This window comes from Hylobates moloch, unplaced genomic scaffold (genome assembly GCF_009828535.3).
Source record: "Hylobates moloch isolate HMO894 unplaced genomic scaffold, HMol_V3 SCAFFOLD_10, whole genome shotgun sequence".
In the NCBI taxonomy this organism is placed as follows: domain Eukaryota; kingdom Metazoa; phylum Chordata; class Mammalia; order Primates; family Hylobatidae; genus Hylobates; species Hylobates moloch.
The window spans coordinates 96,943,378-96,969,541 of record NW_026652285.1 but is presented as its reverse complement, the minus strand read 5'-3'; the positions used below and the strand labels follow the sequence as shown (position 1 = coordinate 96,969,541).

General features: G+C 50.8%; 1 protein-coding gene across 1 annotated transcript in view; it reads right to left on the bottom strand.

The window, feature by feature from the left end:
- Positions 1 to 13,132: 13,132 nt before the first annotated feature.
- The window catches only part of OLFML2A (olfactomedin like 2A), a 34,570-nt gene continuing 21,538 nt past the window's right edge, over positions 13,133 to 26,164 (bottom strand). Inside the window, exons 4-8 of the mRNA XM_032165102.2 lie at positions 25,112 to 25,318; positions 22,932 to 23,181; positions 20,599 to 20,850; positions 16,978 to 17,163; positions 13,133 to 15,139 (exon numbers count right to left, since the gene is read on the bottom strand). Coding sequence (XP_032020993.1) covers positions 14,535 to 15,139; positions 16,978 to 17,163; positions 20,599 to 20,850; positions 22,932 to 23,181; positions 25,112 to 25,318 — 1,500 coding nt within the window. The 3' untranslated portion in view covers positions 13,133 to 14,534. The remainder of the gene's footprint in view (positions 15,140 to 16,977; positions 17,164 to 20,598; positions 20,851 to 22,931; positions 23,182 to 25,111; positions 25,319 to 26,164) is intronic.

Sequence of the window (26,164 nt, the reverse complement as noted above, 5' to 3'; positions counted from 1 at the left end):
GGATCACTTGAGGTCAGGAGTTTGAGACCAGCCTGGCCAACCAACATGGCAAAGCCCCATCTCTATTAATAATACAAAAATTAGCCGGGCATGGTGGTGCACGCCTGTAATTCCAGCTACTTGGGAGGCTGAGACATGGGAATCATTTGAACCTGGGAGGTGGAGGTTGCAGTCGGCCGAGATGACACCAGTGCACTCCAACCTGGGCAAGAGAGTAAAACTGTGTCTCAAAAAAACCAACAAAAAAGAAAAACAAAAGCAAAATCAGGCGCTATTGAGACATCAAATCTGAGTAAGATCTATAAATTAAGAATAATATTACCTCAATGTTAAAGTTCTTTTTTTTTTTTTTTTTTTTCAAGACAGAGTCTCTGATGCCCAGGCTGAAGTACAGTGGCATGATCTTGGCTCACTGCAACCTCTGCCTCCTGGATTCAAGCGATTCTCCTGCCTTAGCCTTCTGAGTAGCTGAGACTACAGGCAGACGCCACCATGCCCGGCTAATTTTTGTATTTTTAGTAGAGACGGGGTTTCACCATGTTGGCCAGGCTGTTCTCAAACTCCTGACCTCAGGTAATCCTCCCACCTCGGCCTCCCAAAGTGCTGGGATTACAGGATGAGCCACCGTGCCCAGCCCCATCAATGTTAAAGTTCTTGATTTTGCTAATTGTGCTGGGATAAACGTCCATGTTCTTAGGAAATGCACCTGAAGTATTTAGGGCTAAAGGGTCATCGTATCTGCAACCTACCCTCAAATGGTTTAGAAAACAGAGAATGACAAAGCAAATATGGCAAAATGTGAGTAACTGGTGAACCGGGGAAAGAGTCTAGGGAAATCCCTTGTACTATTCTTGGACCTTTTCTGTTACTGACATTATGTCAAAGTAAAAAGTTAAACTGAAAAAAAACCCCAAAAGCCTGTTTGGATATTTTTCTTTAAAGCACCTATTAGGCTGCGTATGGTGGTGAGCACCTGTAGTCCCAGCTGCTTGGAAGGCTGAGGTGGGAGGAACACCTGAGCTCAGGAGTTCTAGGCAGCAGTGAGCTATGATTGCCCCACTGCAGTCCAGCCTGGGCAACAGAGGGAGACTGTCTCTAAAATAAATAAATAGTAGGCTGGGCACAGTGGCTCATGCCTATAATCCCAGCACTTTGGGAGGCCGAGGCGGGCGGATCACTTGAGGTCAGGAGTTTGAGACCAGCCTGGCCAACATGGCGAAACTCTGTTTCTACTAAAAATATAAAAATCAGCTGGGTGTGGTGGCACATGCCTGCAATTGCAGCTACTCGGGAGGCTGAGGCACGAGAATCGCTTAAACCTGGGAGGCGGAGGTTGCGGTAAGCCGAGACATTGCACCACTGCACTCCAGCCTGGGTGACAGAACAAGACTCTGTCTAAAAAAAAAAAAAAGAAGTCTCCCTTCTGGTTTATTAAACTCACTGGTGGAAAATGAGGTGAGGTCTCTTTTTTGCTGCCCTTCTAATCTTGATCTGGTCTTGTGCATCAGGAACAAGGTTTTCAGTTTAATTTTCCAAGCTGCTTCCAATCCTCACATCTTGGTTCTTGAAGATCCTCAGATTAATGGGGTTCGAGATTGAGATATTTGGAAGTGAGTAGCCATAAATGACACTGGGAAGGTTAATGGAGGCCTTGAATTTCACCCACGGGAGCCGGATTTGATCCTCAGAGCAATGCGGGGAACCATGGGGTGGTAACAGGGTGATATGGTTTGGATCCACATCCCTGCCCAAATCTCATGCTGAGTTGTAATCTTCAGTATTGGAGGTGGGGCCTGGCGGGAGGTGATTGGATCATGGGGGTAGGTTTCTCATGAATGGTTTAGTACCATACCCTTGGTACTGTCCTCATGATGGTGAGTGAGGTTTTTTTTTTGTCATTTTCTTTGTTTTGTTTTATTTTGTTTTTTTGAGACAGAATCTCACTCTGTCATCCAGGCTGGAGTGCAGTGGTGCAATCTTGGCTCACTACAACCTCTGACGCCTGGGTTCAAGCGATTCTCTCTGCCTCAGCCTCCTGAGTAGCTGGGATTACAGGCACCCACCATCACACCCAGCTAATTTTTGTATTTTTAGTAGAGATGGGGTTTCACCATGTTGGCCAGGCTGGTCTCAAACTCCTGACCTTGTGATCCACCTATCTCAGCCTCCCAAAGTGCTGGGATTACAGGTGTGAGCCACCGTGCCTGGCCAGGTATTTCTTTATAACAACCTGAGAAAAGACTAACAAAGGATCAGATTTTTTTTTTTTCTTTTTGAGATGGAGTCTTTCTGTCACCCAGGCGGGAGTGTGGCGACATGATTTCGGCTCACTGCAACCTCCACCTCCCTGGTTCAAGCAATTCTCCTGCCTCAGCCTCCTGAGTAGCTGGAATTACAGACGTGTGCCACCACACTCCGATAATTTTTGTATTTTTAGTAGAGATGTGGTTCCACCACGTCGGCCAGGCTGATCTCAAACTCCTGAACTCAAGTGATCCACCTACCTCAGCCTCCCAAAGTGCTACGATTACAGGGGTGAGCCACTGTGCCCAGCCCAGATTTTTTTTTTTTCTAAGAGACAGGGTCTCACTCTGTCATCCAGGCTAGAGTGCAATGGTGCAGTCAGAGCTCATTGCAGCCCCAACCTTCTAGGCTCAAGCAATCCTCCCACATCAGCCTTTCAAGTAACTGGGACTACAGGTGTGTGCCACCACACCCAGCTAATGAACTTTTTTTTTTTTTATAGATGGAGTCTCGCTGTGTCATCCAGGCTGGTCTTGAACTCCTGGCCTCAAATGACCCTCCCACTTCAGCCTCGCAAAGTGCTGGGTTATAGGCATGAGCCATTGCATCAGGCTTGGTCAGATTTTTATTTCAGAAAATTCACTCCAGCAGTGGAAGTTGAGAGTCAAAGGATGGGAAGATATAAGAAACAGAAAGATCAGTGTGGAGGCTGTCAACAAATCCAGGTAAGAGCTGGAGTGGAAGTATTATTTAGACATAATACTTCCTATAATAGAAATGGCAAAATGTAGCATACATTCCACCACTCTAATTTCTTATTCTCAGCAGACATTGCTAATCGCTGAGTCCTTGTTTGCACTGGGCAGCTCACTACTAATCAACCTGAGTAGACACATGGATGAATGAAATTTGCCCTTTCTGGACAAAGGACAGGCATCACTTGTGAGGATATTCCTGTGCTTGCTAACAATTCACAATCTGAGATGCTGAAGGTCAGACTGAGGGTGATACCCTAAGTCAGTCTTTGATATCATGTACGTTGCATCCTGCCTCATTTTTCTAAGTGCCCTCTATGTTCCCGTTTATGTACTTTTTTTCATGTCCATGACCTCATTTTAACCTCACAATGTTCCTGGGAGATCAAGGTTGTCATTCCCATTCTACAAATGAGGAAGCTAGCTGGGGTGCAGTGGCTCATGCCTGTAATCCCAGCACTTTGGGAGGCCCAGGTGAGGTCCCGAGTTTGAGACCAGCCTGGCCAACAAGGTAAAACCCTGTCTCTACTAGAATTACAAAAATTAGCCAAGTATGGTGGTGGGCACCTGTCATCCCAGCTACTCGGGAGGCTGAGGCAGGAGAATCATTTGAGCCAGGGAAGCAGAGGCTGCAGTGAGCCAGGATCACGCCACTGCACTCCAGCCTGGGGGACAGAGCAATACCCTGTTTCAAAAAAACAAAACAAAACAAACAAACAAAAAACCCCCAAAAACAATGAGGAACCAGAGATTAGAGACATCAAGCAGCAAGCATAGGTTCCACAGGTGGTAGGTGGCAGAACCAGGACTCAAACTGAAGGTTATTGGGCTCCAAGAAACTTGGACAAGTTCCTTCCAAAACGAGCTTGCTCGGGCTGCAGCAGCTGTTTGCATTTGTCAGGGACTCATGCAGAAAAGCTACAACAGATTTGGGCTGGACGTGTTAGTAGCAGTGACTTTCCCCATCAGTAAAACCTGTGGCTTAAACAGACCTGGGAAACTTGACTTTTGAATCACTCTTGTCTAATCCACCCTGGTGCTGAGCCATGAGGAAGGAAGGCTCTGGCCCTGGGTGGGGGTCGGGGGCAGCTGGGAGAGGGAAGATCTGCACAGATGGTGAGGGGCGGAGGCCTCTCATGGAAGAGAATAAAGTTTCTGTGCTTGCAAAACTGGAATGAGGGCCCTGGAGCCAAGCAGCAGGGCCGGGGAGGGGCCAGCCAACCTTTGGCACGTGAAATGCCAGCCGGCTCTCATGGCAGATAATTTTCGGTGATAATTCATCCCACCAGCAGGCGCGCATTCTGAAAGCCCTGTCTGTTCCTGCCTCACGGGGTCCCTGCAGGAATGTGGGGGGTTGAGGGGCTGGCCCCGGATGTAGGCTGAGTGGGCAGGGCAGTGTCTGGGCATTGCCTGGGGCCAGAGGGAGCCTTTGTGCTCTGTGCCTTGGGAACACCCCCACTCATACAGACACCCCATGGGGGGAAAGGCTATCACGCCTGGCTAGGGCCTGCTCTCTTGGTTCCTTCTTCTGCGGCAGCCAACCCAGGGGATGCTTTCCTGGGTACAGCCTGGGATCTGACACACTTCTTCTTTCTCTGACTTGTGGTGCATGCAACAGCCCCCAGATTCGCCCTGCGATTCCGGGTCCATACCAGCTGCGGGGTGCTCCTTCCAAGTGCCAGGAGGGTGAGGGGCAGGGAGCCTCTACCTGGAATACATGGCACAATCTCCTGGGGAGCGTTTAAAACCCACCCAAAATGGGCTGGGCGCAGTGGCTCATGCCTTAATCCCAGCACTTTGGGAGGCCGAGGTGGGTGGAACACCTGAAGTCAAGAATTCAAGACCAGCCTGGCCAATATGGTGAAATCCTGTCTCTACTAAAAATACAAAAATTAGGCTGGGTGCGGTGGCTCATGCCTGTAATCCCAGCACTTTGGGAGGCCGAGGTGGGCAAATCACGAGGTCAGAAGTTCAAGACCAGCCTGACCAACATGGTGAAACCCCGTCTCTACTAAAAATACAAAAATTAGCTGGGCGTGGTGGTGTGTGCCTGTAATCGCAGCTACTCAGGAGGCTGAGGCAGGAGAATCGCTTGAACCCAGGAGGCAGAGGTTGCAGTGAGCCAAGATTTCGCCACTGCACTCCAGCGTGGGCAATAGAGTGAGACTCCATCTCTAAATAAATAAATAAAACCCACCCGAAACAGCTGGGCACTGTGGCTCATGCCTGTAATTCCAGCACGTTGGGAGGCTGAAGCAGGAAGATGGCTTGAGGTCAGGAGTTTGAGACCAGCCTGGGCAACATAGTGAGACCTCATCTCTATAAAAAAATTTTAAAAACTTAGCTGGGAATGGTGGTGTGTGCCTGTTGTCCCAGCTACTTGGGAGGCTGAGGCTGGAGGATAGCCTGAGCCTGGGAGGTAGAGGCTGCAGTGAGCCATGATTGCACCATTGCACTCCAGCCTGGGCAACAGAGTGAGACCCTGTCTCAAAATAAATAAACAAATAAATACAAATAAATAAAACCCTCCAAATTTTGGTCCTCACTCCCACAGACTGGTATATGGTCCAGGGCGGTGTCCGAGCACCAGCATCTTTTGAAACTCTCCAGTGATTCTGACATGAGCCTATGTGGCCTGAGGTTGAGGACCATTGGTGCAGTGTTTTGAGAGGGTGGCACTGCAGCTCAGCCACTTCCAGCTGTGTGGGTGGCCTTGAACAGCCTGTGCCTCAGTTTCCTCATTTGTGAGATGTGGGCAGCAACGGTACCTATTTCATGCGGCTCCTGGGAGGATTCAATGAGATAGTGCCACAAAGAATCAGCACCACACCTGGCTTAGAGCAAAGGCTTGGACGATGTAGCTCCTGCGATGGTTCCTACTCATTCCTTTCCCACAATGGCCGCGGGGAGATTTAGGACCTTGAAGTCCCAGGAAAAACGTCTAAAGAGCAGAGAGGGCCCTCTCGAGGACTGTACCACTTGAGGTGACCAGAGGAGGCTCCCTTGCCCTGATCCAAAGCTTGTTGGGAGGCGTGGGCTGCTCCGTGGCTCCCGTGGGGATTCCCATGGCTCCTGTGGCTCCAGGAGCAGCCCACGCTCCTTAGCAAGGCACGTGGAGCCCCCGGGCTCTCCACTCTTCCAGCAGTAAAGCTCGCCGAGAGGGTGTGGTTGAGTGTGGCTTCTCTGCTCCCAGCAGGCTCTCAAGGGCAGGGAAGGGACTTGCTGAACTTGGTGCTTCTGAGCCTGGCACACGGAAGGTATGCGTCATGATGCACAGCCCACAGCACATGACATGCAGACCTGCCAGGACAGACAGCAGTTGCTCTGAGCAGAGAACCACCTGGTCACAACCCTGACAGTGGCCACCGCTTCCTGAATGCCCACCGTGCACTGAGCCTCGGGCTAAGAGCTTACTCACAATCGCCTGGTGACTGCTTTCTGGCATGTGATGTTGCCCGCCAGGATGATAAAGGTGACAGATAAGCCTGTCCAGCCCCCAAGCCCACAGAGCTCTATGGCCTCAGCCTCTGTGGGCCACAGACTTGCCTTGAACACTGGATCAGGGCACAGCCAGCCGTGTGCCTGCCATATCCAGTGCTGTGAGTGTTATTGCCACAGACAAGAGAAAGGCCACAGCTTTTTTTTTTTAGTTGCAGACCTGGGCGGGGGTTTTTAGGCAGGTGTTCTTATCTGAAGATGGGTTTTCTCATTTTCCTAGAACTGCAAGATGAAGAGTCGCTGGTAATATCCTGTCTGCTCTCCAACCTCCATGATCTGAGATGGCATTCTAGAGATTTCTGTGTGGAACCTGACTTAACAAATATTGCTGCACAAATACATGAAAGACGTGTAGCTTGTGCAGCGGCCATGGCTTCAGAGCCAAGGGGTGGCTGGTTCAGGACTTCATGTATGAACTTGCTCAAGGTTTGAACATACATCAGTTGGTTATTTGAGGACATATGTTGAGAGTCTTCTGGGTGCTGACACAGTGGGGAACAAGGTCTGTTCTCGCAGAGCTCACAGAGGGGAGATGGATGTGAAGCAGGTAAACTCATAAATTAATAGTAATTAGTGGCCAGGCATGGTGGCTCAAGCCTGTAATCCCAGCACTTCGAGAGGCCAAGGCAGGTGGATCACCTGAGGTCAGGAGTTCAAGACCAGCCTGGCCAATGTGGTGAAACCCCGTCTCTATTAAAAATACAAAAATTAGCCAGCCTTGGTGGTGGGTGCCTGTAATCCCAGCTACGTGGGAGGCTGAGGCAGGAGAATCTCTTGAACCCAGGAGGCGGAGGGTGCAGTGAACTGAAACCGTGCCACTGTACTCCAGCCTGGGCGACGGAGCGACTCCATTAAAAAAAAACAACAACAGAGTCTTGCTCTGTTTCCAGGCTCAAGTGATCTTCCCACCTTAGCATCCTGAGTAGCTGGGACTATAGGTATGCACCACCATGCCTGGCTAATTTTTTAATATTTTGCAGAGACAGGGTCTCACTATGTTGCCCAGGCTGATCTAAAATTTCTGGGCTCAAGTGATCCTCCCACTTTGGGCCCCCAAACTGCTGGGATTACCAGTGTGAGCCACCACACTGGACTTCTGGCTGGGGTCTTAAGCCAGGAAAAAATGGGGTAGTGGGGAGCAGATGGGACGGGCTGGTGAAGGGCTCAAGGAGAGATGTCACGATCCAGGTCACCCAAAGCCCAGCCATTTTGGCTTGCATGGGACTAGAGTCAGCCCCAGGGGTGTGTGCAGGGTGAGAAGGATGTGGCTGCAGTGGCCACTGCAGTGGTAGAGTGGCACTGGTGTTATGTTTCTGGCTGGTGTGTCTATGGAGAGCAGGACCCCTATCATTGCCAGGGGCTATAGGGATAGTGCCCAGGTCTGCCAAATCTGGCCTCCCACTGGGGGAGGCTGCGGAGGGAGGCCTGGCTGAGCAAGTGTGTCTGTGGGTATCTGTGCATCTGTGTATGTGGGGGTGGAGGTGGTCTTAATCCAAGTCCGCCCATGAGTAGTTGAGACAGCTCCTCTAAGCTGCCATGTGAAGGCCTGAATCACATGGGAGAGAGCTGTTCCCTTTCCATCCATTCCATCTCTCTGAGTATATCAAGGGCAGTGTCCACTTGCTGCCACTTGCTGTCCACTGTACCCTTGACATCCCCTAAACACTTGCTAATCTTCCTTTTTTTTTTCTTTTGAGATGAAGTCTCGGTCTGTTACCCAGGCTGGAGTGCAGTGGCGCAATCTCGGCTCACTGCAACCTCCGCCTCCCGGGTTCAAGCGATTCTCCTGCCTCAGCCTCCCAAGTAGCTGGGATCACAGGCACACACCACCAAACCTGGCTAATTTTTGTATTTTTAGTAGATACGGGGTTTCACCGTGTTTGCCAGGCTGGTCTTGAATTCCTGACCTCAGGTGATCCGCCTGTCTCAGCCTCCCAAAGTGCTGGGATTACAGGCATGAGCCACCACGCCTGGCCTCTAATCTTCCCTTTTAACGAAGGGCGATGGGGCCTGAGGGCCAGCAGATACAATCTCTATTGGAAGGCAACTGTGGTGCTTGTCGTCAATGTAGCATCCCAGTTTGTGGTTATTGCCACTGGTTTTCTTTTTACTATTGTAATATACATCTTCCTCCTTAAACATTTGTTTAAAAGCATTTTTTAAATAAAGTTTCCTCTAATTTTACTAAAATCATTTTAGTGAAAAGAATGGAATCACCTGAAAGAGAAACAGTAAGTCATGCTGAAGGTGGAAAAGGGAAATGGGAAAAATCACCGACGGGGGTTGTGAATGACTGCAGTTTGGGCCACATGGGACTATGTGACCTCCAAGGTCCCCTCCCCAATTCCATGATACTCTCTCTTTTTCCTAGGAAAACATTCTTTTTTTTTTTTTTTTTTTTTTGAGACGGAGTCTCTCTCTGTCACCCAGGCTGGAGTGCAGTGGCGTGATCTTGGCTCACTGCAAGCTTCACCTCCTGGGTTCACGCCATTCTCCTGCCTCAGCCTCCCGAGTAGCTGGGACTACAGGCGCCTGCCACCACGCCCAGCTACTTTTTTTGTATTTTTAGTAGAGACAGGGTTTCACTGTGTTAGCCAGGATGGTCTCGATCTCCTGACCTCGTGATCCACCTGCCTTGGCTTCCCAAAGTGCTGGGATTACAGGCGTGAGCCACAGCACCCAGCCAGCATTTCTTTTCGTTTTCTTTTTTTTTTTTCCTTACCTTTCCCTCAGCCCCACATTCTCTGACCCAGGAGTGAGTGTACCCTGCACCTCTCTCTGCAGTTGGCACAGGAAGGCAGGGAAGGGGCTGAGGCTAGCGTCTGAACACCTTTGGGAACATCTGGCTTGTCTTCTCCACTCGGCGGGGTCTGGCTTTCAGTCTGAGTTGGATTCTGCACAGCTCACCATTCCAATTAGTTCCATTGGCAGTGTAGCAACAATGCCAGTTCTCATAACAAACTCTTTATTTTTTATTTTTATTTTTTTGTATGCCACCACGCCCGGCTACTTTTATTTTTTGTAGAGAGGAGGTCTCACTATGTTGCCCAGGCTGGTCTTGAACGCCTGGTCTCAAGTGATCCTCCCACCTCAGCCTCCCAAAGTGCTGGGATTACGGGCATGAGCCATCATGTCCGGCCTCCAATTCCCGTTCAGCTAACGGCGTACTAATCTCCTATCCACCTACCCCATTCATTTTTCCATACCATCAGTTCCCCTCAATGCCTGATCATGAATTTTTTTAATAATTTTTTTAATTTTTATTTTTTGAGACGGAGTCTTGCTTTGTCGCCCAGGCTGGAGTGCGGTGGTGCCATCTTGGCTCACTGCAACCTCCCAGGTTCAAGCAATCCTCCTGCCTCAGCGTCCCCTGTAGCTGAGACTACAGGCGTGTGCCACCATGCCCAGCTAATTTTTGTATTTTTTGGTAGACAGGGTTTCACCATGTTGGCCAGGCTGGTCTCGAACTCCTGACCTCTAGTAATCCGCCTGCCTCAGCCTCCCAAAGTGCTGGGATTACAGGTGCGAGACACCGCACCCAGCCGACGAATTATTTGTTTTAAAAGTTATTAAATGTATGTGTTCTGATAAGGATATGGACCATAGCATTTAGTCCAGACTTTTAAATCAAACCTTTGATCATGTCTTTATTTAGATATAGCCCATCTTGTTGCAAAACAGATATCTCAGCAACTTACAAAAATAGATAAAGTACAATAGCATAAAAATAAAAAGATTAGGGTACAGGTAAAAGCAGAAAGCTAGAATGAAGCGAGTCTAGTAGGAGACTCAGCACAATTGGAAAAAAGGGTCTCGAATTTGACGTTGAGCTTCCCAGCGGCCAAAACAAGGAAGAAAACATGACTGGTTACAAGATTCCTACCAACAGTTAGTCTGGGACTCTGGTACGAAAACTGACCTGGTTTATAACTTGACTCTACTGCCTGTTGGAGACGTGACCCTGAGCAGGTTGCTTAAGCTCTCTGAATTTGAGGCTCATCACCTGTAATGGGGAGGAATAATGCCGGCCTCGGGGCTCCTTGGGGGGGGGATTAGGGGTAAAGCTCTAGGAGGGTCTTGTCCTCACTAAGCTGCATGTTCTTAGCTGTAAAAGGGAGTTCACAGCCCTACCCTGAGCGGGACAGGACTTGACCAAACCTGTGGCATGAAAGAGGTGGGGCTGGATTCCAGCCCAGAGCTCCCTAACTCCCAGCCAGGGCTCTCTGCCAGCCATCCAGTGCCGTGTCCTGTCATGACAGCGGCTTCCAATGCTATCCCAGAGTTAAAGACGCTTTGGAACACATGGGCTTTCAAGAGCCCTCAAATCATTCCCAGGAAAATCCCTCAGCTCCACCTTTAGCACTGCCTGCAAGGCGGGAGCTCCATTCTCTACCCCACTGCAGAGAGAGCAGATTAAATGTAAGGCCTGGACATCTCCAGGGGGAACACAAGAGGTAGCCAAAGCCCCTCATGAGTCACATTGTTCAGAAACACCCGAGACAGCTTCCTTTGCCTTCCTTTGCCTTTGTAGACGAGGTCGGCAAGAAGACCTGGTCCTCCTCAGTCCAGGCCCTCCCTTGTTTGAAGTACCTTTTGCCAAAAGTAATAAAGCCCAAGACAGGTAAAACAAACAAACAAAAAACCTCAAAAGCTGTTGGGGGTCAGGTTTCCATGACAGCTCACGAGTGTGCAGTTGTGGGCTGGTTCCAGTTCCCCATAAGAAAAACCCTTCCCTTCCTCTCCTCACCAACAGGACAACATCCAACTGTCTTAGAATTTTTTCTCTGTAAATTTATACTTGACTTTGTTCTAAAAATGACTGCAGGCATCCACTCCTTGGCTTAGCATTCCGCCTTTTTATGAGCTGGCCCCAACCTCCTTCTTGGGGCTTCTCTGTGGATGCAGTTTAGGGATAGAAGCAACAGCCTCCGTTTCTGGAGCTGCCACTGGAGTGACAGGCTTGTGGCAAAGAACATGCACTGACCAGCGCCTGGAACAGGCGGAGCTGCTGTGTGAGCCTGGATAAGTCTCTTCTCCTCAGTGTCCTCATCTATAAAATGGGGACATTCAGGACACAGACCTCCTGCTGTTGTGAGGCTGCAAGGATATGCCCGTGGCAGGCTTAGCACAGCTGGTGCTCAGTTAACGATGATGGTTTTCTTACCTGATTTTGAAACCTGGTTCTCCACTTAACTGCCTATGTGACGAGTGACCTAACTGTTCTAGGCTCCAATGTGACCATGTGTAAAATGAAGAAACTGGCCGGGTGTGGTGGCTCACGCCTGTAATCCCAACACTTTGGGAGGCTGAGGCAGGTGGATCACCTGAGGTCAAGAGTTCGAGACCACCCTGGCCAAAATGGTGAAACCCCGTCTCTACTAAAAATACAATTAGCTGGGCTTGGTGGCAGGGCCCTGTAATCCCAGCTTTTTGGGAGGCTGAGGCAGGAGAATCACTTGAACCTGGGAGGCGGAGATTGCAGTGAGCTGAGATGGCGCCATTGCATTCCAGCCCGGGCAACAAGAGCGAAATTCTGCCTCAAAAAAAAAAAAAAGAAAAAGAAAAAGAAAAAACTGACCCACCACAAAACCCACTTACAAGGGTCTGAAAACAGAAGAGGCCTAGTGAATGTTTGGAGGCTGTGGCCAGGATCGTTCCCCCAGAATGCAATGCTGCTTGCCCCTTAACTTTTAAAAATCAGCCTATTCTCACTTTCCTTTTTTATAGATTAATGAAGAAAGGGGGGCCTTCTCCTTCTTCTCACATGGTTGGGCTATGATGTCACGAAAGACACAGTCTTGTAAAACCCACACCCAGGGCCAAGGGAGATGCCGGGGCCTCGCGGCCCCCTGGTGAGTCTGGAGGAGGAGACTGCAGTGGTTGGTTGGCCAGGGGTGGGGGCTGGATGTGACCATGATGAGTCAGGCCTGGCTGGGCTGGTTGTCATCATTCCCCTGTATTCCAGGGGTGAGTTAGAGCTTAAACAAAACATCACCTGACAGTGCCTGAAAGAAGTGTATTCTGCACAAAAAGCATTTCCTGGCCAGGCGCAGTGGCTCACACCTGTAATCCCAACACTTTGGGAGGCTGAGGCGGGCGGATCACCTAAGGTCAGGAGTTTGAGACCAGCCTGGCCAACATGGTGAAACCTCTGTCTCTATTAAAAATACAAAAATTAGCTGGGTGTGGTGGTGGGCGCCTGTAGTCCCAGCTACTAGGGAGGCTGAGGCAGGAGAATCACTTGAACCCAGGAGGCGGAGGTTGCAGTGAGCTGAGATCGCGCCACTGCACTCCAGGCTGGGCGACAAGAGCAAAACTCCATCTCAAAAAAAAAAACATTTCTTTACGCTCTTACACTCTTGGCTGTGCAGCTGACTTTCCTAACATGGCAACTGGTATTCAAACATACAGACATCCTGAGAGCTGGCATTGGGACAGAATGAAGGCAGCAAGGGCCAGGGAGCGGGTGGGGATGAGCAGTAAATGTCCTTCACAGGTGCTGGGGTGCCTTCCCAGGTAGGGCAGCCTCCATGTGGGGAGAATAAAGGATACAGACAGAACTCTTCTGGAAGGAGATCGGCTGTGCCCAGCTCCCAGTGTGACACTGAGCCACTCTCTAAACTTTTCTGGGCCTCTTTTCTCTTTCATGAAACAGGGAGTTGGGCTAGTAAATTTCTTTCTAGCTCTAAAAATACTGTCTAAAAAATACTGTCCTCTGGGCTGTGTGGGTCTGAGGCTCTGGGGAGCCACCAGTGGCCCCTGGCAAGGTGGCCCCCGTGCATTCTCAACCCAAGTCCTGGGTTGAGCCAGGAAAAGTCCAGTCTGCAGACCCTCAGTTCTTCCCTCCCCATTCCCGCCCTCTGGTTCTCTCCTGCACCCAGAAGGCGGCCTGATGCCTCCCCTGGACCCAACTACTCACACCATGTCTTCCGCAGCCCCCAGGCTGCTGGGCCAGCCCACCCAGTGACCAGGTCAGGGCTGGCAAGGAAGAGGGAAACCGTGCCATCCTGGCACCACACCAGCCTTGGGCCTAGGGTCTTATTCATGGCAGACCTGGAGGTATCCCTGAGTGTGTAAAGGTTGTGTGTTTGAAAGCCCAGAGAAAAAGCACAAGGCAGACTGCAGGCCCACAGGCTCTGGGATGAACCAGGGAGGGGACCCAAGGCCTGACTATGTGAACAACGCCAGTGCTTCTGGGTGGAGAGGGAGCCTCAGCTCAGCTCCCCACCCTGGCAGAGCTGCCGGCTGCCTTCTCAGCTGCTGCTGCAGAAACAAATGACGGCACTGATGAAGAATAAGAGAAAATAAAAATGAGCATAGAGCAGAGAGGGGCCTTGGAACAGAGGATGGGATTTTCTCTCGGGGTGCGGTTTCTGCTCAGCAGCTAGGTGACGGTAGAGGTTTGGAATGTGGCCGGACAGCGGGTGGGGTGGACTGGGCTGGGGGGCTGGCCAAAGACAAGAGGCAAGGACATTGGCTAAGGAGCCCAAAGCCCAGGGCCACCAACAGCTCAGGCAGAGCCAGGGCCTCCACCCCACACCAGCACACTGGCCCTAAAGGCCTCTGGTTCTGAGTGGCTCTAGGAAGGGAGACTGAGTTGAGAGAACAAGGGAGACCAGGGGAGAGGGGGGAGGGCAGGGAGGGGAGGGCATGGTGAAGTCTCCTCATCTGTAAAATGGGGCTGTCGTGAGAGCACAGCCTGCCTGATCACAACTGAGGTGTTAGGCAAGGGATGGTGCCTCTCTGAGCCTCTGTCTCTTCATCTGTTAAATGGGTTTATGATCTCTACCTCCAAGGGAGGTGCTAGGAGAATCAAATGGGTAAGTGTGTGGGAAGTGCTTGGCACGGTGCTCTGCAAGTGGAAGCAAGTATTACCCACTGGGTGCTGAGGAAGCTCAATCCTGGTGACCACCTCATGCCCAGTCCCAGCCCTGGGCTGGCCCCCAATAAATATTTGCAGACTGGGTCAGTTGCAGGAGCTGCTGTGGAGAGCCCCTCCTGTACTGCTGCCCCTCTCCCGGGAGCACAGGTCTCCACTCAGACCACAAAGTGGAGGGTGTAGGTGAGCTGGTGGCCATTGTCCCAGGCGTACAGCACCCGCTCCTTGGGGTTGTAGTCGATCTGGGTGGTGTAGGCGTGCTGGTTGAGGAACGGCAGCTGGGGGCGTGCGTCGGTGCCCGTGTGCGTGTCGAAAGCGTAGGCGACCTGGCCTTCCTGCTGGTTGTACGTGTCCACGGCATACAGGATGCCGCACACCAGGAAGCAGTTCCCGTAGGAGTTCCGCCGCAGCCGTGTCTTCCACGTGGTCTCCCGGTGCACGGAGAGATCGCCGGGGTCCAAGCGGCTCAGGACGATCACCTCGGGCTGGGCCTCATCACGGTCGTCCACGGCGGGGTAGATGACCCACAGGCCGCTCTCGTCCACGGCAAAGTCGATGTCCGAGTGTCCGCGCCACTTCCAGGGTGTGGTGTCCTCGTATACCACGTCGGGCAGCAGCGCCCAGGAGGCCACGAAGCGCTGACGTAGGTCGTACTTGATGATGTTCTTGGTGAAGGCGCGGTTGTAGTAGAAGGCGCCCTGGTACACCACGTGGCCCGTGCCGATCCAGTTGTAGGGCAGCTTGTACATGTTACTCCAGCGGCCTGCAGGCAGAGGGTGATGGTCACCCCAGACCTCCCGAGCAACCCTAGCCCACCCACATCCCCTGAGACCACCAAGGGCTCTCAGTGGCTCAGTAAGCGACTGATCCCAAGCATGTGCAGTGTGCCTGGAGCTGGGATGACATCTTATTATGGCACGAGCATCTCCCGAAGGAGGTCTATCGTCATCCCATCTGCTTAAAAAGAAATAGGCTCAGAGGATCAAGGTCACCTAGCTATGGAATGGCACACTAGGATTTAGACACAGGGTGACATCAACCCCATTCTTTGTCTCCAGGCCTTCGTCCCTGCTGTTCCTCTGTTAGGACTGCCATTCCCCAGGCCATCTGCTTGGGGAATGCCTGCCCGTCTTTCAGAGCCCCAGGCCAATGTCACCTCCTCTAGGAAACCTTCACTGACCTCCCTAGCCTGAGTGAGGGGCCTCTCCTCCAGTCTCCCAAAACCGTTTGTCTTTTTTTCCCCCCAGGACACATCTGTAGCAGCCAGACAGAAGCCTTCATCTTGATACTTATCACTGGCTTCCTCCACCAGCCTGTGAGCTGCTTGAGCAGAAAGCTGGCCAATTTTGAGCTAGCGGAGGAAGGATTTTAGTTGTTCCAGGCCTTTATTTTTTTTCATATTTTTCGAGATAGAGTCTCTCCCTGTCACCCAGGCTGGAGTGCAGTGGTGCGATCTCGGCTCACTGCAACCTCTGCCTCCCAGGTTCAAGCGATTCTCCTGCCTTAGCCTCCCGAGTAGCTGGGATTACAGGCACCTGCCACCATACCCAGCTAATTTTTTTTTTTTTTTTTTTTTTTAGTAGATACGGGGTTTCACCATGTTGGCCAGGCTGGTTTTGAACTCCCGACTTCAAGTGATCAGCCCACCTCAGCCTCCCAAAGTGCTAAGATTACAGGTGTGAGCCACCATGCCCGGCCTGTTCCAGGCCTTTCGTTGTGACTCCATGGCTCTCGGGGTTAAGTACAAACTCCTTTATCTGGCTCACCAGGCCTGCCCCAGCTTACTCAGTCACCATCCCCCCTACCCTAGGCCATCACGCTTCCTCTCATTGCCAGGCCTCTGCATGTGCTGAGCCTTCTGCCTGGAACACCCTTCCTTCTCCCTTCCACATGGCTTACTCCTACTCTTCTTCCAGGGCCCAGCTCAGCATCACCTTCCCGGGGAAGTCTTCCTGATCTCTAGGCTGGGTTCCCATAGCCCCTTCAGTGCTCCCTCTAATGCTGTACTGAAATTGTCTCTTTAAGCCTTTGCCTCCCCCACCAGACTGCATTTCTAATGGGCAGGCTAGATCTAAATGACCCCTTCCCGGCATCATGCCCCAGATCTGATAACCAGAATTCTGCCCTTCCCTGTGCCGTCAGCTCCATCCTGGCCCCTGCCCAGACCTGCAGCTCCTCTAAGGCCTTAGACTCTGAGCACCTATGAAACAGGTGATAACCCCACTTCCTGGAAGTATGTAGCTACCAAGAGCTGATACACGGGGGGCGAGATCAGCACAGGGTAAGCATTCAACAAATGGAAACTCAGTATTGGCCCCTTGATGGTAAGTCACACTTGTGAGGGCAGGACGATGTCTCTCTTGTTTGCCGCTGCATTCTGGTTCCTGGCAGGGTGCTAGCACACGGGGTTGCCATGGGGTCTGTCTGGGCCTCCAGCCCAGTGCCCTCAGCCCGGAACCCCCTCCTTGGGGTGGCTAACAATCTGGAGCTCAACCAGGCTATACCATAGAAACCCACAAGGCAAGGAAGGCCAAGTCCCCATGAGGACCCCTCCCCAGGCTGTCCATACCCGGCCCCGTCTCCACCTCCGGGGTCCCTGACCTTGCTTGAAGTTTTCCAGGTTGCGGAACTCCACCAGGCTGTTTCCATAGTAGTAGTTGGTGACATAGATCCTGTCGTCTCGAGCTGTAGGGTCCTTCATCCAGGCTCCCTCGTGGCGCCCATAGCTGTGGTGCTTCACAGGGGGGTCCACAGCCCGGAGGGTGCCCTCACAGCTCGCCTCTCTGCCTGTGGGGAGGAGGGCAGGCAGCGTCGGTACACAGACCCCTAAACCCCCCAGCCAGAGCAATGGGCTGGGAATGTTATCTGGGTCTAACTTAAATCTCTCCTGATATTTTGTTTGTGGCCTTCTTTCCCCCTTCCTCATCATCAAAGCAATGCCTGATCATTACCAAAAACATAAAACATTCAGAAAAGGAGAATAGAGGCCAGGTGCAGTGGCTCACACCTGTAATCCCAGCACTTTGGGAGGCCAAGGCAGGTGGATCACCTGAGGTCAGGAGTTCAAGACCAGCCTGGGCAACATGGTGAAACCCGTCTCTACTAAAAATACAAAAATTAGCTGAGCATGGTAGGCGGTGCCTGTAATCTTAGCTACTCAGGAGGCTGAGACAGGAGAATCACTTGAACCCAGGAGGCGGAGGTTGCAGTAAGCAGAGATCATGCCACTGCACTCTGGGCGACAAGAGTGAAACTCCGTCTCAAAAAAAAAAAAAAAAAAGAATGGAGAAAATAAAATCTTCAAAGTTATATTATTCATTATATGTGGAATCTAAAATGGTCAAACTTGGCCAGGCACAATGACTCACACCTGCTGTAATCCCAGCAATTTGGGAGGCTGAGGTAGGAGGATCACTTGAGCTCAAGACTTGAAGACCAGCCTGGGCAACATAGCAAGACCTTGTCTCTACAAAAAAAAAAAAATTTTTTTAATTAGGTGACACAGCGGTGTGCGCCTGTAGTCCCAGCTACTGGGAAGGCTGAGGTGGGAGGATTCTTGAGCCTGGGATATTGAGACTGCAATGAGCTGTCATCACACCACTGCACTCCAGCCTAGGCAACAGAGCAAGACACTGCCTCAAAAAAAAAAAAAAAACAAATAAATAAAAATTGGCCGGGCGTGGTAGCTCATGCCTGTAATCCCAGCACTTTGGGAGGCTGAGGTGGGCAGATCACAAGGTCAGGAATTTGAGACAAACTTGGCCAATATGGTGAAACCTCATCTCTACTAAAAATAAAAAAATTAGCTGGGCGTGGTGGTGGGTGCCTGTAGTCCCAGCTACTCTGGAGGCTGAGGCAGGAGAATCACTTGAACCCGAGAGGCGGAGGTTGCAGTGAGCCGAGATCACGCAATTGCACTCCAGCCTGGGCGCCAGAGTGAGACTCCATTTCAAAATAAATAAATAAATAAATACATACATACATACATTAAAAATTTTAAAAATTTAAAAGTCAAACTCATAAAAGCAGAGAGTAGAATAGTGGTTACTAGTGGATGAGGGGATTGAGGAGATGTTGCTTAAAGCATTCAAAATTTCATTTAGACAACAGGAATAAGTTCAACATATTGTATACTTGAATTTTGATTGCTAAGAGAGTAGATTTTAAGTGTTCTTGCCACAAAAAAAAGATAAGTAATGTGAGGTAATATATATGCTAATTAGCTTGATTTAGCCTTTTCACAGTGTGTACACATATCAAAGCATTATGTTGTACATTATAAATACATACATTTAAAAAACTATTCTTTCTGCAGTATGCCAAATGAATACATATAATTTTTATTTGTCAATACAAAAATCTAAATTTTTTTCTTTTTTGGTTTTTCTTTTTTATTTTACTTCTTAAAAAATAAAAAAAATTTAAACTCTTATAAAATAAAAAATAAAAACCTAAAAACTGCCATTATCCAAAGAAAAATTTTTCTCTGTTCTTTTATTCTCTTTTAAAAAATTGTATTTCATAGATCACTTGAGGTCAGGAGTTCAGGACCAGCCTGGTCAACATGGTGAAACACTGTCTCTACTAAAAATAGAAAAATTAGCCAGGGATGGTGGTGTGTGCCTGAAATCCCATCTGCTCGGGAGGCTGAGGCAGGAGAATCTCTTGAACTCAGGAGACAGAGGTTGCAGTGAGCTGAGGTCACGCTACTGCACTCCAGCCTGGACGACAGAGTCAGACTCCATCTCAAAAAAAAAAAAAAAAAAGCAAAACAACAACAACAACAATAATAAAATTTTATTTAAATAGTTTTTGGGAAACAGGTGGTTTTTGGTTACATGGGTGAGTTCTTTAGTGGTGATCTCTGAGATTTTAATGTATCCATCACCTGAGCAGTATACACTGCAGCCAGTATGTAGTCTTTTATCCTTTACCCCCTCCCACCCTTCTCCTATCCAAAGAAAAATTTAAACATGTGGCATTTCCTTCCTTTTCTTTTTTCTTTGCATATACAGTCATGCAGACATACTTTAAAAAACTGTGAGTATACGGTTTTATGTATCCTGTTTTTAGCCTCCGTTGAGCAATTTCTCTCATCATTAAATAGCCTTTTAATGATGTGATTTCAAGGTTCTGCCAGGCCGGTGGACAGCTGTGCCCTGAATTTATCTGACCAGTCCTCCCCATGTCAGCCCTTCGCGTTATTTCCAGTTTTCTGACATTAGAAATGATGCCATGATGCAACCACTTAATTTGCAGCTGTTGTTGGCTGGTGGATCCTTCAGGAAAGATTCCTAGAAGTGGCATGATCTTGGACCAAAGCAGGACAGGGTTTGAAGGATTTTCACCACAGAGAGCCAAGATCCCTTTGGAAGGACGGGATCAATGACTTAACGAGGAAGATTTCTACCATGAGACACAGAGCAAAACTATAAATGCTGACATCAAAACAGGGCCAACGATTGGACACAGGAAATAAAGAAATAAAAATAGCTGCTGGATTTGATGATGGCATTCTAGGTGACATTTTAAGAAGAATTTGTTGAAAATACTACCTGGACTGGGTGCAGTGGCTCATGCCTGTAATCCCAGCACTTTGGGAGGCTGAGACGGGAGGATCACCTGATGTCAGGAGTTAGAGACCAGCCTGGTCAACATAGTGAAACCCTGTCTCTACTAAAAATACAAAAATTAGCCAGGTGTGTGGCAGGCATCTGTAATCCCAGCCACTCGGGAGGCTGAGGCAGGAGAATTGTTTGAACCTGGGGAATGGAGGTTGCAATGAGCCAAGATCTCACCATTGCACTGCAGCCTGGGTGACACAATCAGACTCTGTCTCAAAAAGAAAAAAAAATTTCTTTCGCCCAGGCTGGAGTGCAGTGGCACACTCTCAGCTCACTGCAACCTCTGCCTCCTGGGTTCAAGCGAGTCTCTTGCCTCAGCCTCCTGAGTAGCTGGGATTATAGGCACCCACCACTACGCCTGGCTAATTTTTTTATTTTTAGTAGACAGGGGCTTTTTCTATGTTGGCCAGGCTGGTCTTGAACTCCTGACCTCAGGTAATTCTTCCACCTTGGCCTCCCAAAGTGCTGGTATTACAGGTGTAAGCCACCATGCTCAGCTGTAAAAAGCATTTCTTACCTTGAGGGCTTCACAGAAACAGGCTGTGGGCTAGATTTGGGCAGAGGCTACAGTGTGCTGATTCCTGTGAGGCTCACTCACCTTGGCTGGAGACTTCTGGACCCGAAGGTGGCTCGGTGGGCAGGAGACTGGTGGTGGGGGTTGGGGGTGTGGTGGTGGTGGTGGTGGTGGTGGCAGGGACTGAGGTGGGGGTGCCAGAAGCCAGGTCCACTCGCTCTGAGGACCTGGGCTCAGCCTCATCCTGCTCTGCGGAGTTGGGCTTTGCCGAGTTGGACCTGCCCTCCACCTTGGGCGGCAGTTGCTCCAGCCAGGAAGTGCTCTGGAGGGCGTTGTCTGCAGAGAGAAGACCCCTGTGCTCACATCCCAGCACCACCTGCTGCCGTGTGGGTCTCCCTCAGGTCCGCTGGGCCCCCATCTCAGGGGCCCTCAGGGAGTGGAGGGGGAGGCCTCCTCAGGGCCTCCCCACACCTGGAGGGGGTGAAAGGTCTCAAAGTGGGAGGCAAGGAGGACTTCACAGCCATGGCTCTAAACCCAGCCAGGTGGCCTCAGCCATGTCCCCCTGCCTTCCGGGCCACCTCTGTGAACTGAGAGTCATGAGCCCACCATGCTGGACTGTGGTGTTGACTACAGAAAAATGTACATAAACATTTGCACAGATCCCAGCAAATACAAGGTACCAAAAAGGAGATCCCTTTCCTTCCTACGCATCAAGCACTTTGTACCAGTTCTCTCATTTGCTAGATTCAATTCTAGAGAGAAGCTCTTGTTCCCATTTTACAGGCCTTCTCCTATTACTCTGCCATGGAAAATGCAGCTGCTGCCGGAATCAAATGCAACGGCACGAATGAAAGTGCTTAGAGGGTTGGGTGCAGTGACTGGTGCCTATAATCCCAGCACTTGGGAGGCTGAGGCAGGCAGATCACTTGAGCCCAGGAGTTCAAGACCAGCCTGGCCAACATGACAAAACCCTGTCTCTACTAAAAATACAAAAATTAGTCGGGCATGGTGGCATGTGCCTGTAATCCCAGCTACTTGGGAGGCTAAGGCGAGAGAATTGCTTGAATCCGGGAGGCAGAGGGTGCAGTGAGCCGAGATTGCACTATTGCACTCCAGCCTAGGTGACAAGATCGAAACTCTGTCTCAAAAAAAAAAAAAAAAAAAAAAATTCTGACACCAGGGAGACAAAGGAACGGTGCTGTTATTACTATGATGGTCTGGTGCCCAGGGGACCACCTGGTCAGCTGGGCGAGGGGCTCAGAGACCCATTGACGTGAGGACAATAACTTCTTCCTTTTTTCTCCATTTTGGGCTTCCTCTTTGCACAGGCCCTGCTGTGAACAGCCTGGGCCCTGGTGGGGATGGGGGTCATCCCCCTGGTTGAGGAGGACCACAGGGAGGCCTGGCCTAAGCAGCCTGCCAGGGCAGGGTGCCTGTTCCCACAGGCCTTGCTGGCAGAGTCAGATGCCTGCAGCTGTTCTTAGGCAGTGCCCCAGCCAGGGGTCAGAGGCTCTGTGCCGTGTTCAGACCAAGCTGGCAGGGCTTGGGCCAGCAGCTGGGACCAGGGGGAAGAGGCCCCTGAGTCCTGAGAGGCCAAGAAACAAGAGGGCTCTCAGAGGAGCCTGGTCCCTGACTGTTTCACCTCCTTGCGCCCCTTGCACATGGGTTGGAAGGAGGGCTTTACAGGAGGAGGTGGTCAGCAGGACCCAGGAAGGGGAGGAGCAGGTTTGGGACACCTCTCTGGGACATCAGAAGACAGCAGCCATCTGGGGCAGGTCTTAGTGGGGGAATCAAGAACCATAACCCATAGAGATGGCTCAGAAATTTGGGGTATCTTGAAACGTGTGTCTCTTGTTTGCCAATTACTTTTTCACCCTTCTCTGTGATCCAGCAGAGAGCTGCAGGAAAGATACAAGAGTCTGTGGGCTCTTCCTTGGGGATATAAGAAGAGGGAGGAGCTGGAGAGGAAATGAGAGATGCCCCAAAAGCCCTTGTCACTTCTCAGGAGCCTGGTATTCTCCTGCCCCCTACTGTGGCAGCTGCCTGGTCATAGGTCTTTTTTCTCACTAGACTGTGAGATCTGTGGGGACAGGGACTGTGTCTCTACCATTCCCTGTCACCTGGTCAGAGTGGACCTTCAGCACATTTTCAAATGCACAAAGAAAAGTGCAGTGAAGGTGAAGACAGCTGTAAATACTGGAAAGCCACCGAGTGGCCCTGCAGGTTGGTTCTGGCATTTCATCCCAATGACCTCCTGAGTGGGGTGTTATCCTCATATGTGGATGAGCAGAGGGCACCCAGCAGGTAATCAATGGGTGGAACTGAATCTGGGGTGGTCCGACTGCAGAGAAGATGAGGGGATTCCTAGGAGGCATCCATCCCCGACTCCCCAGGGTCCCCATTCCCCTCCTACTCACCTGCCACCGCCTCAGTCATCTCCTGCTTGCCTGCTTTGTAGTAGGTGAAGCCCCGGATCACAGCCTGCTGCTGGGCCAGGGCGCGGGGCTTGGCTGTGGGCTGGAGGAACCTGCCCTTGCCGCTCTCCTTCCTCAGCTTCTCCACCTCAAGCAGCTTCTCCTTGGGAGGTTTTGGGAGGCCTCTGTCTGCAAAGCTCTTCTGCACGCTGCCATACTTGCTGATGTCCTTGCCTTTTCCTCCAGCTGTGTCCTGGGAGGGAAGAGAAGTCTCAGACTTGAAGGACAGTAGAAGAAATATTGAGGGGAGTCCTGGGGGCTCAGCACGTGGGGACTGGAGGTGGCCATGTTGCCCCAGACCCTATGTCCCAAGCACTCACAAAGTCACAGCTTTCCTTTACCCCACCATGGTGGCTACATCCATGCCTGGTTTGCCTCAGTTTCCTCACCCAGCTCTTTAGCTCCCTTGCAGGCTTGAAGTCCATCCTGATAGGTTAGATTCCTGTCCCATTTCTCAACTCCTGTCCACTCCCCCTGGGGTGCAGGCTAGAAGGACCAGCTCCCTGGGAGGCAGCCTCCTTTACCTGCTCACCTTCCCGGCCTTGTCTCTCTTATTGGTCTTAGTACGTGGGCAGGGGAGAGGTTCTTAGGCACCTAAGCAAGGTGACCAACTCATCCCAGAGTGCCTGGAACATTCCTAGTTTTAGCACTGAAAGTGCTGCATCCTGGAAAAACCCTCAGTCCCAAGCAAACTGGGACAGGGTTGGTCACCCAACCTCTAGGATATGCCGTTTCTAACGTTTTGTGTTTTGTTATTTTCACTTCCTATTTAAATGCCTCTGATGCTGGCTTGGCACAAGAACACAGAGCCTGTGACATCACTCATTGTTAGGCAGAAGCTCCAGCAGATACGGCAAGTACAGTAGCTGGGTGCCTTCTGCACCATTGCCAAAACACGCTTCATTCTCGCCTGCGGAATTGGCACGGGAATGAGCAGGAAGCCAGCTGGGGGCCAAGGCACAGGCTTCCTAGCTGCTTTATCGGCATCTAGGCGGTCCCAGTTGCAGACACAAATGGCCCTATTATCACAACGTCAGCAAAGGAGACTGAGACGCAGAGAGGAAGAGAGGAAGAGGGTGGGCTTGGCAGTCACGCAGACCTGGCTGCCAGTCCCAGCTCCGCCACCGCCTCTCCGTGTGACCTCTCTCCGTGTCTCATCTGCCAAATGGGCAGGGGTCACCCCTCCTCCCCGGTGACTGTGGAGTTCACTGACAATGTCTGTGAGAAAGTCAACTTTAAAGTAGGAATTCTACAAATGTCAGCTCCCTTCTTCAGCCACTCACCAAAACACAAGGCCAGTGTGAACAATGGTGTGGCTTGTGTCTCGCCCAAGGGTGACTGGCCAGAGGAGCCTGAACGGGGTTGAATCCAGTCTGCACTCCATTTGCCAAGCCACATACCCAGCAAAGGCAGGAGCCTCTGTGCAACTGGCTCACCCAAAAGTGGTTGTTCCTTCTAACTGATCTGCTCAGAGGGAGAACCAGCTTCACAGTTCATCTGCCTACAGAGAGGACGTTTATCACATTTGCACGCAGGTGTGTTATCTGTCATGGGTGGCTCTGCCTAGTGACAGAACCAGTGCCTCTGCTCACTGTGTGCTCTGAGCTTGGAGGTGGAGTGCCTGGGTATTGGCTGCAGGAGTTCTGTACCCCAGGGTGGGTTGGATGAATGGGTATCAGTCTGCAGGGGTCCCTGAGGCTTTGCCCACCTCCCTCTGAGCAGGCTCAACCCAGCCAAGGGCCCAGCCACAGCAGGGGAGGCTAGAAGTGGTTTTGCTGCAGCCAACCTGGTCTCTGAGGGCCAGGCAGGGGACACCACCTCCACAAGTTTGTCCCTACTAGTTTCAAACTTGGGAATGAGAAGGATGCCAAACACCTGGCTTAGGGACCAGCCCCCTTGGCAGGATCCCCAGGCCTATCCCCATTCCCTGTGTTGACTGTGCTTGCTGTACAGCAGGTACCCCCTGCACCTCACCCTGCCAGGGACTCTCTGGCTGTGCCAGTCCTCAACCCCATCTTACAGCCCCAAACCCCCATAGAGCTGGCCCACAGGGCCAACGTCCTGGCACACTGAGCTCCCAAGCTCAGCCAGCTCTGGCCCCATGATCAGAGCTGGGGCCTCACCTGGGCCTTGCTACCAGTGCCCGTGGCAGGGGTGGCAGGGGCAGCGGCGGCATCCTTCTGCAGCAGCTGGAGGCCCAGGCGGGACAGCTCCTTCTTGATGCCCAGCATGATGGCGGAGTGATTCTCATAGTGCCTCAACTGCTCACTGAGGTGGCGCACGCTCTCCTTCACCACCTCGTTCTCCCGGCTCAGGTTGGCCTTGATGCTCTGTGGAGGGGGCAGGATTGGAGGTCTTTCCTGGGCCAGCTTCCTCTGAACCCCTAGCCTGGAGGGACACCCCAGCCTTGGTCATTAGGCTTTGCTGCCCAGTCCCCTAAACGGGCTGGGGGTGGCCGCAGAGAGCATGGGCAGGAAAAATAGGCTCCAAGAGACCCTGTATTTATGAACTTTTTAAATTTAAAAAGTGAAGGAATTAAAAAAATAGATAATACATGTGCATGGTACTAAATTTAAAAGATATAAATGGCTATAAAAATGTCACCCTCCCACCTTTATTTCTCAGTGCCAACAGTTATTATAGGTTCCTTGTGTATCCTTCTAAAGAAAGTCTGTATATTTAGAGGAACACATGTATACATACACACATATTTTTACCACTTTGCTTTTTTGCTGAACAGCCTATTTTGGGAACTGATGCATATCTGCATATATAGTGCTCCATTCCTTCTCATGGCCACACAGTATGCCATTGCTTGAGAGGCCATAATTTATTTACCCAGTCACTTATTTTTTTCTCTCTCTTTCTTTTTTTCTTTCTTTCTTTCTCTTTCTTTCTTTCTTTCTTTTTCTTTCTTTCTTTCTTTCTTTCCTTCTTTCCTTCCTTCCTTCCTTCCTTCCTTCCTTCCTTCCTTCCTTCCTTCCTTCCTTTTTTTCTTTTTCTCGTAGCTGGGACTATAGGCACCCACCACATGCCTGGCTAATTTTTTGTGTTTTTAATAGAGACAGGGTTTCATCATGTTGGCCAGGCTGGTCTGGAACTCCTGGCCTCAAGTGATCCACCTGCCTTGGCCTCCCAAAGTGCTGGGATTACAGGCATGAGCCACTGCACCCAGC